The sequence below is a fragment of the Coffea eugenioides genome, chromosome 6 (genome assembly GCF_003713205.1).
Source record: "Coffea eugenioides isolate CCC68of chromosome 6, Ceug_1.0, whole genome shotgun sequence".
NCBI lineage: Eukaryota > Viridiplantae > Streptophyta > Magnoliopsida > Gentianales > Rubiaceae > Coffea > Coffea eugenioides.
In genome coordinates, this window is record NC_040040.1 from 19,749,632 (window position 1) to 19,764,674 (window position 15,043).

Genomic DNA, 15,043 nt, shown 5'->3' on the forward strand with positions numbered 1-15,043 from the left:
TGGTAGGTTTTGTATTTAACATAAATTAATTATGTGAAAGTAATACTCGCAAGTAATTTAATTAGTGACTTAATTAAATGCATCCATTTCATAAACCCTAAAGCATGAGTTTAATTAGTTTAATTGTGTGAGTGTCCTAATTAAAGGATGAATTAGCCATTTTTTTGCCCAGTTACCTCTCCATCTGCGCAGCTATTTCAAGCAGTAGTTTCACATTTTAAAGGATAAACTAGAAGCACTCAACGTAGCCATTGTATGTCCAATGGTCATGCAACAGTGCTCATGCCAGAAAAATACTCTCGAATTCACATTTTCCACCTACTGCAACTTTCTTATGTCACTGTATCAGTCAACCTAAGGGTATGAAGGGAACTAAAATACTCTCCCTCCTCCAAAATGCATTTTCTATTGTTACTTTTGCTTAGAGGGGCTGACATTGTTAAGAAAATGTCAATTCAAAGGGTGGTAAGAGAGATTTCCAAAATGTAGGGGGAGCTTAGTGATATTTCAAGAAACCTCAGGGGAGGTTTCTGATATTATCCCTAACTTTTTTTAGGCAGTTAAATCCATCAAGCAAAACCGTAAAAAGAATGAGGTCAACCCTCCCTCCCATGACCAAAAATTTGAAATTTGAAAATTTCACTTTTCCCGAGCCCACGTGTTCACCCTCAAATTTTCATTTTCAATTTCGCCATAATTTTCTCAAAAATTTTCCAGAGACTAAATCAGTTACCAGTATAAAGTACCGCCCAAATTTTCATTTGAAAAATTTGCCAATTTGCCCTATCTCAAAGCTTTCTCTCTTCATTAACCCAAGAAAAAGAAAACAGCCCCACAGAGCAAAGCCACTCACATTCATCATCATCATCATCATCATCATCATCATAACCATTGTGAATCTTCATCAGAACTTCCCTAAAATCCACAAGATTCCTGAAGGTAGCTCCATTTTTCGACTTTATTTTTAATAAGCAATTCATTTTATGTATGTAAAATGTGGTTATTTTTCCATTTAATCGTCTTTATTCCTGAAATGTGATGTTTGTGTAGCCGGAAAATGACTGTTTTTTACTTGGGTTATCCGAAAATGAAGTTTTTTCATCTGGGTTCTCCAAGAATTTGTTCCTTTCTGCCTAATTTCTCATCTGGGTCGTTGAGAATATTCATTTTTGGTCAAGATTTGATCAATGAGTCGCCGGAAACTACAGGTTTTCGGGAGTTCGTTTCTGGAAAATAAAAGAACATTCATTTTATTGTTTCATCTTGGGTTCGTCTGTTTTTATTTACTTAATTTGTTTTCTTGATTGAAAGGTTTTGGTACAATGCCGGAGGCCAGAGACAGAATATCTAGGGCAGAGGACTTGGCGGCCATTTACACTCGTCGACGACAGTCAATAATCTCAGGTGGAAGCGGAAATGGCAATTTAAGTAGCGGAGGAATCAGTGTTTTAGCTGATGAGGCAATGGATGTGGGTCCCACGACTCCGTTCCGATGGGGGGCAATGGCTATGACGGGAACTCGTGGAGGAGGAATGGGAGTGGCCGATGGTTCTGTTGGAGGTGGATTTGAGAGGGGTAGTCTGGGAACACCAAGAATTTGGCGTGGCAGGCATTTGCAGATGTCTCCAGTAAGAGTTATTGGCAGGCAGAACATGTCTCCTACGGTCAGAGGTAGCCGAGGCCGGGTTAGAGGTCGAGGCAGGGGTCGTGGTGGTAGTGTTTTGCCCAATTGGTACCCCAGAACTCCCCTTCAGGATGTCACTGCTATTGTGAGGGTAATTCGTCTTTAACTTTTCTTGATATGAGAGAGAATTCTTGCTATTAATTGTAATGAATATAAATTGCTGTTATATTTTTTATTGTTTGTCTAGCCTTGATGATTTAGTAAGGATTTACGATAAAACATTGTATTTTATGAACTTGTTCTATTAGGAAATTAATTATCTCGTATATGAGATAAAAATGTGTTTTTACTTATTTCTGTATCTTTTACTCCTAGGAATTGGCATTTGGTTTATTTCGTTGTAGGCTTCGGTCGCCCAATTTCTCAGTCACAAACTGAAAAGGAAGATATAGAAAAATCTTGAACAAGATATATTAGGCGTATTTTGGTTTATTTGATTGTGCAAAATGTAGAAAATGGTCCATTTTAAAAGGTTTCTGAAGAGTCAACTATTGTTATCTCTTGTGCAGTTTTGATCTATTAGGGGGTTTTGGTAAAATCTTGGATGAAGTGGCTGATATATAATGGCATTCTATGTTTCCTATGATTCATATCCATCTTGTTAAATCACACTTGGTTTACTAAGTTGTTTGTAGCACTATATAACCGTCTATGCCACTAGATGACTGAATATGGTTATAAGTGTAAGATTATCTTTTTTGGTGTAAAACCCCCGGTGTATGACTGTAAGATCTTCTATGGAATATAATGAGCTTATTGAATTTATAACATCACATCAAATGCATCTCTTTTGCTGACCTTTTTGTAGCAATAGGCTTTTGGTCCTTTTACTGAAAACTAACTTCTCTCAAACGAGTTTTTTAGCATACCAAACTATTTAAATGAACTTATCTCAGTTTTAAGTAGTTCTGCATCTGCTGGTTCAATCTTATCTTGGTCAACCAACTAATTTTCATTTGCATTGGCATTTCCATTAATTTAGCCAACTTTCCATGACGATACTCATTGCCTACAATTTATGTACCCTGGTTTGTTTTTTTATGCTCCTGAAATTGCTCTGATTAAAGATTTTTCATGTGAATTGATAACCTAAACTTTTACATATGTTGGACTTCATTCTCGTGCAAATGCCATTGATTCTACTGTTTCTTTAAATAATAACTGCTACCAGTCACCTGATGTGCTTAACTCATTAGCAGTGTATATCTGTGGTGGTATCTGAAAGGGTAGGAGATGAGTTCCATCCTTCCAAATGCTGATTGAATACCTTAAACTAACTTGAAGTTCTCTTGAACATGTCCAGACCTGTTGCCAAGTGCTCAGCTAATGTATGTATTCATGTTGTCTGTTAGAATGTCGGCTACAACTACTGAAACTCTTGTATGCCAGTTGCATCTTGGTTTTTCACTTTGAGGTGCTTTTTGGCAACCAAGTAATTAAGTTAGAAAGTGATCATTTAGGCTTGCCTTCTTCAAGTTCTGAGTTAGATGAAAGGGTATAAAAATCAATACTTGGTTCTTTTCCTTTTGTGGTTCAATTTGGAAATAGCTGGGGTTCTCCATTAAAAGGTACTGTATTGGATGGAGCTGAATTCGTAAAGATCCTCTTTACAGGCTATTGAAAGAAGAAGAGCTAGCTTGAGGGAAGGTGAAGGCCATCAACTTGAGAGTCCGATCCCCCAGGAACAAACTGTTCATGATCCTACTGTGTCTACATCAGGTGCTCAACTCGAGCACGATATTTCTATGATCACTCCATATCCAACAATAAGAAGTAGAGCCTGTCCAGTATCTGTTGGTAAAGTGCCGAAGATATTGCTTGATATCACCAACCAGAATGCTGGAGAGACAGCTTTTCTCACTCCAGAAAAGAAGCTGTTGAACTCCATTGATACAGTTGAGAAAGTGGTAATGGAGGAACTGCACAAATTGAAAAGGACTCCCATTGCAAAGAAGGCAGAGAGGGAAAAGAAAGTTAAGACTTTGATGTCAATGCGTTAACTAGGACCATATGTTTTGCATTCAAGCTCAATCAAGGTTGAGGATACAGAGTCAAGGATTTGGAGGAAAGGAGAATGAACAACTGACCTGTGTGGCATGGCCGATCATCTCTTGATGATCCATGGTCTTCTCTTGTTGGTCCATGATCATCACTTGATGATCGAGTTCTCAAATTGATTTTAGCTCGGACAACCAGTTCTATTTGTTGCTTTTTTTTTCTTTTTTCTTGCATATATGACTTGGGTGTTAACCTTTAGCTGAATGCCCTGAGTTTAGGCTTGGTAGGCATGTCATAGTAGTTTCATTTGTTGAATTTCTTGATGCAGTGCCAGAGCACAGCATTATCTGTTTCCTGTTTCGTGCAGGAATAATTGCAGCATTTTAATCTGATGTAGATAATAGCCATGCAGTGTTGCTTCCCATGTAAAAACCTCCTTCGAAATGATAAAACGTGCTAAGGCTGATAAAATGTACAATTCAGTAGTGGGCAAGAGATTGATTTGTGTTGCTAAGGCTGGGCCAGTTCATATGTATTCTTTTTTTTGTCAATCAGTTTTGGGCTAAAACAAAGAAAGAACAAAGGTAATACTAAGTGAATATTGCGTGCTCGGCCCGGGTATCGATGTGCTTTCGGCCACTTCAGTTTTCTAATAGCTATTGCTTCCAATTTCAAAGACTTTCACAAACCTTCAATCTTGAACATAACCAGTAGGGCTCAAATTTGTACTGAATATTCTTGTCATCTTTACTTCTGGGATTCGAAGATTTGCTATTATTTTGTCGATTAAAACAGACCAGCCAATTTAGTCAATTGTTTAAAATAAACAGTCAAGAAATTTACACCTTATAAAAAATTTAACCTTATTTTATTTTTTTATTGTTGTTATAAATTTCAGCGGTAGGATAATATAAGTGTAGCATTAGAACAAAAGTTTTTATCTTTCTTGTATTTCCTCCAAAGGAGTTAAAATGTTACAAAAAATGTCAATCCAAGGAAGATAAGTGAGATTTTAAAAACTTTAAGGAAGTTGAGTGATATTATAAGAAATCTCGGGAGAGGTTTTTGAAATTATCCCTTTAGCACTGACATCTTGAATTTACTATGATCGCCTAGCAACATTAGTAAATAATATGTAATTTTGTGACATAGAATTGGTAATTAGACTTATTGATCATTATAAATAAATATTTAAAATTAATGATGGGTGCAAAGGGTGGTATAAATTGATAATTTAGTTTGCAAAAATGAAATTAAATGAGTTTATAAAAAGTTAAAATAAATGGATTATAAATGGGTTATTACTATTAGCTTACCCAATTCATTTTTTGATTTATCCATTTATGCTCATCTAATTAGATGGGTATAAATGGATTGACTCATTTATATTCATTACCCATTTTAACCAAATCAATTCCGTTCAAGTCACCTATTTTGACACCTCTAGCAGAAACCTAGAAGAAGCTTCTATCTTTTGAAATTTCAACGATAAAAGGGGTTCTTGACGGTTTTCAGATAGTCATATTTGTCAGACAAATGCATTAATATTAACGTAGGAAATGTTTCGACGACTTTTACACCCAAGAATTAAGCGGTCACTAACTCACTACCCAACTCAATGTGACAGAATCGGAGGATAATTTTCAACTTTCAGCGATATTTTGTTGGAAATGCTATTACTTATTTGGCCCCATGACAGATAAAGAATGCCCGAATTTGAATTTGTTTGGATAGAGTTTATTTGAAATATTATTTAACATAATTATTATAATATTTTTTGTAATGTGATACATGTGAGATTAAAAAATAATTGAGAATATGAAAAATTGGATAGAAAAATATGTTTATAATGCGAATGAAATATCATTTTAAAAAAATTTAGCTATCCAAATCAGTAATGTATTCGGATAGTAGATTATTTAGAATAATTTTTTGGAGAAAAGAATATTGTAACACTTTTTTGATATAATATATGCCAAATAAAAAATATGGTTGAAAAATGCATTGATAATGCAAACAAATAAAAATTAGCAAATAAATCACAGTCCAAACAAATCTATACCTCGACACACAAAGACCAGCATCATTTTGTATTCTATTGGGCAGTGAAAATCTCGAAGAGTAAATCATTTCCTTCATGTAAACAATAATGTGGGTGTGCCTGGATAGGAGATTATTTGAAAATATTATTGTAATATTTGTTTATGAGATGATGTATGTGAGACAAAAAGTTAGTAGAAAAATGTGTTTGTTATGCAAGTAATTTTTTTTTTTTTGCAAATTAATTTTTTTGTAGTTTTTATCCAAAATGTTTTTTATATTTTTCGTAAACACATTAATTATTTTTTTATCTTACATATATCAAGTTCTACAATATATTTTTCGACAAAAATTTTAAAAATAACAATCCAAATGAGCTCTTATTCAAGAACTTTTACATCTAATGTCAAGCACTCTAAAAAGACTCTGTCATCTAATGTCAAGCACCCTAAAAAGATTGTGTATATAAAGTCATAGGTAGGTGAGGTTCAAATTTCCGACCTACAAACCAAAGATATTTGATGGGAACGGGGTCAAAATTCAGTGGTTATGTCTGAAGTTTCTCGACAAATATGTGGACGTAGGAAATATTTCGACGACTTTTACGCCCAAGATTTAACGAGGTCACTAACTCGCTATCCAAATTCCAACGCAATTTGCAAGATTGGAGCATAATTGTCAGGTTTTTCAGCATTCAACGATATTTTTTTGGACGAAGTGACTTATTTGGCCCCAAGATAGACAAAGAACTCCCAAAACGATAGCGTTGTCGAGATAATTTTCCTTCCGCAAACACTTGAGAGGATGTGTCCTCCATTTTGCAACACCATCTCAATGATTCAAGAATTGATAGTGTAATAAAATTTAAATCATATAATCTACAAGATCAAGCTTATCCAAGTTTTTGCCTTTTCCCCGTGGTTGAATGGCAAAAAGTAATCTAGATTTTGGGTTATTTTAACTTGGCTGATTTTGACCCAAAGTTGATTGATGATGAAGACCAAAGTAACATTAATCTAGTGTTATTGTACACTTGTAGCATTCCTCCAGAAAAGTTGGCATTGGTATATAGCTCTAGTTGGTGTTGGTATACATTATACTTCTAGTAGCATTCATTTGTTTTATTTTTCTAATAAAGTCTCTCCTAATTTTTGTTAGTGAAAGTAACCTGTTTCTCCTACAAATTCCAATTGAGAATTTTCTATTCTTTTAGGGATTCCTATAGATATTTTGTGTTTTTTTTTTCCTTATTTTATTGTTAGATCTAAATTTATTTCAAATTTGGTTATTAAATTTGAAAATTTTTGGGATTTGAATCTATTTCGACAAATGTCATCATCATTATTGAAGTTAGTATCACTGATTAGCAGATCTAGCGATTGAAACTTGCACATAAGGGAGTTATAGTGATTTATCTATTAAAAGACAGTTGTGAAATTTCTTATATTTTTCAAATACATTGACATTTTTTCAAATCTATTGCATTTGATAGATTACAGATTTGTAATTTTTAGTGCATCTTTAATCTACCATTAGTACAGTGATGTAAATCAAACAATGCTAAAAAAAAAAAATAAAAAATCCACTTACAAGTTTTTGGTTCTTCAACCTTTTGGATTGTTACTTTTTCGAGTTTTTATATATATATTATATACAAAAAAAGTATTGTAACGATTTGATGTCTGTAAGATAAAAACGTGATTGAAAAATGTATTGACAGGAAATATAATTTTTTTTTTGGAGATATTATGTTAATCCAAAGGGATAATTTCAGAAACCTCTCCTAAGGTTTCTGACTATTTCACTGGTTTCCTTCAAGGTTTCAATATAGCACCAAAAATAGTACTATTAGGGATCAAATCATATATAACATTTAAAAATAGTATATCATTTTGTATTTTTCATTTAATACAAGATCTAAATTAATTTTTTCAGTTTCATACTCATTATCAAACATGATCAATTGCAAATAATGAAAAAGTTTGCAACTAAAATATTACAGAGAACAAACTTTAACATCATAAATATTCTTGTCAATATAATAAAGTTAGTTATTGAGATTTTTCTGGTATAAAGTTCGCTCCTTGTAATATTTTGTTTGTAGATTTTTTGATTATTTATTATTGATCATGTTTGACATTGGGTTAATAAATGAAAAGAGTAGTCTGGATCTTGCATTAAGTGAAATATATAAAATGATATACTATTTTTGATGCCATATGTAATTTAAATCCTGATAACAAATAGCAAATCCCAATGTTTTTTTTATTAATGTTTGGGTTGGTATTAGATTAATTGAACAATGTAGTAGTTGATTGGAACTAGATGTTATAAGATAATAAACCTTAAGGAAGGTTAATATAATTTTTAAAATCTAAGGGGAGGCCAGTTAAATGGTTAAAAACCTCAGGCGAGGTTTTTGAAATTATCCCTAATCCAAATGTTGTTGACTGGCAGCTATTTTGACCGTTGACTGCTGGAACTAGTGGCCCAGCAGCATCACTGGCTATTTTGTCTGACACTGATTTGTACGTAAGATGCATTGAACAACTTCTCTCTGTTTGACTAAAACAAAATAAGTAACCACTGAGCTTGGCCACGGGGGAGGGGCTTAACTCACTCTTTGGGTTGTAGGTGAGGGTTAAAATCTCACCTGTAACAAAAAAAAAAATCTAAAAATAGTGTTATAGCACTCTTTTGGTTTAGTTGGATTTGGCAAAAAAAAAAAAAGACTAAAACAAAATAAGTAAGCTCAGTGGCCACCAACAGGGACTTTAAGTCCCTTCTTGGACGGTAGATGGATGTTAAAATCTCACCTGCAGCAAAAAAAATTTAAATGTGGTGTCATAGCACTTTTTTGATTTAATTAGGTCTGCATAGCTACTAATTTCTAACACACAAGCCTCTTAGGCTCCTCCTCTCTTGTAGATTAGAATATAATATTTTATACAATTGTTATCGTTGTCGAAAGAAAAAATAAAACAAAATAAGTTGATTTTGACTCCTTTTTTAAAATGGAAAAATTGGTCTTCTTTTAATATAAAATACTACACAAATCAAACAATATTTGAACAATAATACTACATGAGTATAGATTTTGGAAAATTTTTCTCTACAGAAGCTTTTGCGCAAAGCCACGTATGGACGAGAACACCATGTTACGGGCCTCAAGGCACTAGAGATGAGATGCTTACTTTACTCAAGTAATTTTTTTTTATACCGCAAAGCTTGAATGAATTCGATCCCGATTACCCCTATAAATTAGGACATGTTCCTAAAATCACAAGTCGATACAGTACTCGCATCGAAATAATTGTCCATAATTTTTTTTTTCAAGTATTCAATTGTCCATAGTGTTTTTTTCAAAGTCAAACTCGTACAAAGCGTTTGGTCTTTGGAGAAAATCGAAATAAGCAATTTTGACCTTTTGGATAAGCCTATAAACAAGAGCGAGGTGTCGACACTCCACAATTCACAGTTGGAGCAAAACGGAGCCCCTTTTGCAAGGATTGTGGGATATGAAGAAAATTTATCTTGAAAAAATTTGTTATAGTATTAGTTTCAATCTTCAATTAATACATCTCGTGCATTCATTTTCTCAGTCAAGAATCCTTTCATCCTTGTATAGTCAATTGCTAGAGAATCCTATGCATGTTAGTATTTATGTGAATCCTATGCATAATAATTGCATGTTGTGAAGTATTACCGGTAATTCACATAGAATTATAAACTGTTTAAAAAAAATTACACTATTCAAGGACAGTTGATCTGACAAATGTGATTTTTCAGTCTGGTGAAAAAATAAAAATTACACTGTTTAAAAAAATTACAAATGTGCTTTTTCACCTTATATGTGGAGTGTTGTTTGATCTACAGTGACGTGTATGGACGCAAGCAGGAACTTGATTGGTAGACAGGTTTTTTCCAGTCTGGTGGCTTTCTTAACACATCAGAGAAAATCCAGTCTGGTGACCTTCTTATCCGTGATTACATTTTTCACTCAATTTCATATTTCACATACATAAAATCAGTACAATATATATTTTTTTAATAAAATTTCTAGAAGATAGCAATTCAAACGGGATATACTTCTTGAATCTGGAGATACAATTTGTATGTTACATCAGAGAATTTTCCAACATAAAGCTGCTACTGCTGATTCTATTATGCATCAAGCAATCCAGACCGCGAGGTTGCTTGCCTTATCTTGGAGGACGGTACCAAAGTCATGGGCCACGTGGGAGCTTAGCATAGCTTGGGATTTTGATCAACACATCTTCAATTTTGATTGAGCGCTTGTATAGTGTTTTTTGGTTCCTTTTTTGTTTAGTTTAATTTGGTTATGTATAGTGCACGTTGCTTCTGCTTGTGACTATTCCTTGCTATATTCATGAAAGTTATTATTTTCCCTAAAAAAAAAGAGAAGTAATTTGGGAGGCAATCTTTTAATTTATGTAAAAAAATTATGAAGAAGAACCAATAGAAAAGTTTTACAAACCATATATAAGTAGATACTACATTACATTAGCCTATAAGTTGGAAATAAATTGGATTCTGACAGAGAGAGCATAATAATTATTGGAATTTTTAGGAAAAGAATAACTATTTATAAAATTTAAATGAATTTGTATGAGTAATATGCTAAAATTATGTAATTCTAAAAATGAAATTGTCAAAACTTTAGAATCACAAATAAATAATCAAGTCAAGTAATAGAAATAAAGCAAAGATATTTAGAGAAACTAAAAAATTGAAAACTATGCATTGATTGATAAAAAATCAAGAAAGGTATCATCAACGTAAACGTATCTAAAGTAGGGAATTAATAGATTGATTGTAGTTTATTTTAAATAAAGAAATATAAAAAGACAGGAAAAAAAGATAGTTAGTCTAAATTTTTTGTAACAATAATGAACGATCAATCCAATAATAGAAATAGAGAATGTGCTTGGAGAGAATTAAAATAAAAAAGAAAAGCTATGAGTTGATTAAAAGAAATAAAATAAGATACAATTAATACAAATGTGTATAAGATAGGTATTTGATAGTTAAAATTTACTCTAAATAAGGAAGTAAAAAAAGGACTGTATTTAATAATAACCAAAGAACAAAAAGAGTAACAAAAAAAAAAAGAATAAAAATCTACCAACAAACATAAAACAAATACAATTTTTTTTTCAATTGACAAAAACATAGTTAGTCTACTTGAAGAATCTGAGGAGAGCTAGCATAGCAACCTATCAAAACGAAAGCTGAACAGTGATTATATATAGCTACAGGAGCTCTTCTTGAGTGCTACTCCACAAGTGTTAGTTTAATTAAAAAGTGAAATTAAGTTAAGAAAGTGTGTGAATGCGAGAACTAAACATGACCATGCACGGCGTTGGACACCCAAGGACACCTTTGGTTTTTTACAATCTGATGCAAACGAGTTGAGTTAAGTTGAATTTGGTCTCAACACAATTTTATCAAACTTGAAATCGATCTCGATCGACCTCAAATTCGAGTCTAGTCGAACTTGAATTTGAGCAGACTCGAGCTTAAAAAAATAAAAAAATAATTTAATTTTTACAAAGTAGACAAAATATTCATTTTTCCTTAATAAATAATAAAATATTAGATATATATACATATATATGTAATTTTACTATAAAATAGAAGTAAATAAATAAATAAATGTGTGTGTGTATATATATATATAATCGAATTGGTTCACGAGTTAACATGCTAAACTTTTCTATGTTCAATTCAAGTTTGCTAGCTTGACTTGGTTGGCTCGACGTCAAGATATTGATTGATTTCGAGTCCAATTTTGACCGAATCGACTCGCAAATGATTTGATTCGTTTACAGCCCTAAGTGCACACAACAAAGTGTGGGGACCTATATCGTTCTTTCCATGGGTAATTTTTTCTATTAGAGTGTTCCAATTTTTGCGCATAAGTGGTAATTTTGAAGTATTAATAGTCAACCATTTAAAGGATATATGCAAAATGATCCGCCAACAGACATAATATATGGACCCAATCAATTAGAGTTACTAATTTTGACAATCAATCGTGTATTCTCCATATTTTGCTAACGTCAAAACAGATGAAAATCCTTGATCCACCAACACAGTACTGAGTGTCACGTTTTAGTGTAAAACTGTAAATAGGAGTAACATCTACAGCAGCCGTGAAACACCAAACCAAAGTATGGTTCAAGATACCTCGACTTTTCCAGACGCGAGGTTTCTCTATAAATACATTAGAGAAATTGAACCAATTTTAGGCAGGAAAGCCATCAGCAATCAACCATGGCCAACTCCTCAGACGTTCTTTTCTACGGCCTTTTGTTCTTCATTTGGTTCGCTACCACCACCTTCTTCCGTTATGTTCTAAAGCAACGAAAAAATGGTTCTAAACAAATTCGACACCCTCCAAGCCCTCCATCACTGCCCATCATAGGCCATCTTCACCTGCTTGGCTCCGTAGCATCCAAGAGTTACCAAACCTTAGCCAATCAATACGGGCCGCTCATTCGGCTCCGTGTCGTTTCATCCTCAGTTGTTGTTGTCTCCAACGCTGCCATTGCTAAAGAGTTCTTGAAAAATAATGAGATGAATTTTGTGTCCAGGCCACAATTCGGGGCTGCAGATTTTAATATCTATGCTGGCTCTGAATTTGTTAACGCGGAATACGGCCCCTACTGGCGTTTCATGAAGAAACTTTGCATGACTGAGCTTCTTTCCGTGACACAAGTCAACCGGTTTGTTGACATCAGGAGGCAAGAGATGATGAAGTTGTTGAAGATTCTTGTTGGCTTTTCAGAAGAAAGGAAGGCTTGTAATTTGGGAGTGGAACTTATGACCACGACTAATAATGTGATTACCAGGATGGCTATGAGCACCAGATGCACGCCTGCTCTGGATGAAGGTAGGCGCCTATGGGAGTTTGTCAAGGAGATTCTTCAGCTTTCGCCCAAATTTGCTTTGGGAGAATTATTTGGTCCTATAGGCAAACTTGATTTGTTTGGATATGGGAAGAGGGTCAAGGCCTTGATCTCGAAGTTTGATTCATTGGTGGAGAAGATAATGGTGGAACATGAGAACGAGTTGAACTCCTCTAATAAGGAAAGGAAGGACATGATGGATATTCTCCTGGAGATTCACAGGGATAAAAAGGCTGAAGTCAAGCTGAGTAGAACTGACATAAAATCCTTTCTTATGGTAAGTCTCTCTCCTTCTACAGTGTACATATACACCTTTTTTTGTTATAGAATTGGAGCATAAAATAATTGTCAAATTTTTCTTGATTTTCTCTTGCTTAAGTTTATAGTATGAGATTAATTTAGATCTAGCTTCATCGAAAAAATGGACAGGAACTTTTCATGGCAGGCACTGAAACAGTAAGTGTGGCACTGACTTGGACGCTAGCAGAGCTCATAAATCATCCAAAGGTGTTCCAGCAGCTTAGAGATGAAATCAATACCGTTGTGGGATCAAAAAGACTAGTCCAAGAATCTGATGTTCCAAAGCTTCTTTACCTGCAAGCAGTTGTTAAAGAAAGCCTAAGACTACATGCTCCTGCACCCTTGATATTTCGTCGATGTGGTGAAGATTGCAAGATCAACGGCTATGATATCTTGGCTAATGAGAGGGTAGCATTCAATGTCTTTGCTATTATGAGGGACCCAAGTTCATGGGACAATCCGCTCGAATTTCAACCAGAAAGGTTCATGGTGGGATCTAAAGGCGCTTATGATGATTACCAGATGGATATTAAGGGACAAAATTTCAATATTTTTCCATTTGGGAGTGGAAGAAGAGGGTGCCCTGGTGCATCACTTTCCTTAGCAGTGGTTCATTCAGCAGTTGCCCTGCTTGTTCAGTGCTTTGATTTTACAGTGCAGGGAGGAGAAAAGATAAAAATGGAAGAGGGGTCTGGTTTATCTGCTGGCTTGGCTCATCCACTTATGTGCTATGCTACTCCACATCTTAATCCTTTGGAATTAGTTGTTAATTGCAGCTAGAAGCTGTCTATGTTATTAATTCCCGTAATACTTAGATTTCTTTGTTTATAAATAAAGAATATTTGGTGGTGTTGTGAATTTTTTGTTTGTTTGCCTGGATGTTCCTCTCAAAATTGATAGCTTTTACTAAAACTTGTACGTTCGCAAAAATTCTTGTCTTGGTGGGCGCCTACTGCGTAAAGTTTCTTTCTCGTATCTATAGCATTGATAATTGTTTGAAGTATTTGTATTTTTAAACTCGAATCAGACCGGTTGGTTTAACCGATTCAATCGTGAGTCGAAAACTGGGTTTTATTCCATTTCTTTCTTTCACAATTTGTTTTAGTTACTGATGCTTCATTTTTTGTTTGAAATCACAAAGGAAAAGTTTTAACAAAATAGCAAGAAAAGAAAGAAAAAGTAGATTTAAAAATTTATGATTGTCATCTTCCAAAAATCTATAATCTAAAATTAAAGGTAAAAGGAAATGAAAAAAAGAGAATGTGTTAGCGGACTTCATCCGTAGCTCTTATCTTGTTAACTATACACTGAAGATAGAATTAGTCTTTGTGTTCATATATGAAACTAGTTGTACAATAATACTCCAGTACGTCTAGAAGAATTAGTCTAGGAGTCTGCTGCTACTTAGACTAGGAGTCTGCTGCTACTTAGACTAGGAGTCTGCTGCTTATTCTTTATATAAACTTTCGGTTGTACCAGAGCAAAATAGTTTTTCCAATGAATAAGATTACCGTTTCTTGTCATGATATTAGAGCAATGATCCTCCTTGCTCTACTCTTCATATTTTGATTCTCTTTTGTGTTGGTTTCTTGTTACGTTCTTGGAACAATGGCGGAGCAAAACGAATCACAGAATCTAGGATATTCCTCGACTGGTGATTTGTTCCGTGATCCAAGCTCCCCATATTTTTTGACTTCTGCCGATTACACCAATGCTTCGTTAGTTCCAATGTTGCTTGACGGTGATAATTACCAACGGTGGAAACGAAATATTTTGAACTCTTTGAGAAGTAAAAATAAAATCCCATTTGTGAATGGAGAATTGCCGCAACCGAAAGTTGGAAGCCGTGAAGCATTGTTTTGGAGTAAATGTGATGGGATTGTTCTTTCGTGGCTTATCAATTCAATTAGTCTGGATCTGCATGATTCAATCACTTATCATGACTCGGCAAGAGAACTTTGGGTGGATTTGGAAGAACGTTTTGGTCAAAGCAATGAACCCAGAATCTATGAAATAAGAAAAGGACATTGCTTTGTCTACTCAAGGAACAGCTTCGGTGACCACTTTTTACTCCAAACTTAAGGCCTTA

At 34.1% G+C, this 15,043-nt stretch overlaps 2 protein-coding genes across 2 annotated transcripts; both read left to right on the plus strand.

Annotated features, from left to right (window-relative positions):
* The first annotated feature begins 832 nt into the window (after window positions 1–832).
* Window positions 833–4,157, plus strand: LOC113775950 (protein POLYCHOME-like). The gene is made up of 3 exons (XM_027321010.1): window positions 833–939; window positions 1,312–1,775; window positions 3,298–4,157. Exons 2-3 carry the CDS (start codon window positions 1,323–1,325, stop codon window positions 3,682–3,684), a joined length of 840 nt encoding a protein of 279 aa, XP_027176811.1. The 5' UTR covers window positions 833–939; window positions 1,312–1,322; the 3' UTR covers window positions 3,685–4,157.
* Window positions 4,158–12,019: 7,862 nt separating this feature from the next.
* On the plus strand, window positions 12,020–13,734 carry LOC113773787 (cytochrome P450 93A3-like). Its single transcript, XM_027318399.1, has 2 exons — window positions 12,020–12,931; window positions 13,084–13,734. The coding sequence occupies exons 1-2, from the start codon at window positions 12,020–12,022 to the stop codon at window positions 13,732–13,734; spliced, it is 1,563 nt and encodes a 520-aa protein (XP_027174200.1).
* The last annotated feature ends 1,309 nt before the right edge of the window (window positions 13,735–15,043 follow it).

What these genes read in the sequence shown, in the direction of transcription:
- LOC113775950 (XM_027321010.1), top strand. Translation starts at nt 1,323, where the DNA reads ATGCCGGAGGCCAGAGACAGAATATCTAGGGCAGAGGACTTGGCGGCC. An exon ending in ATGTCACTGCTATTGTGAGG is followed by an intron (nt 1,776 to 3,297) that starts GTAATTCGTCTT and finishes TCCTCTTTACAG; the next exon opens with GCTATTGAAAGAAGAAGAGC.
- LOC113773787 (XM_027318399.1), top strand. Translation starts at nt 12,020, where the DNA reads ATGGCCAACTCCTCAGACGTTCTTTTCTACGGCCTTTTGTTCTTCATT. An exon ending in ACATAAAATCCTTTCTTATG is followed by an intron (nt 12,932 to 13,083) that starts GTAAGTCTCTCT and finishes AAAAATGGACAG; the next exon opens with GAACTTTTCATGGCAGGCAC.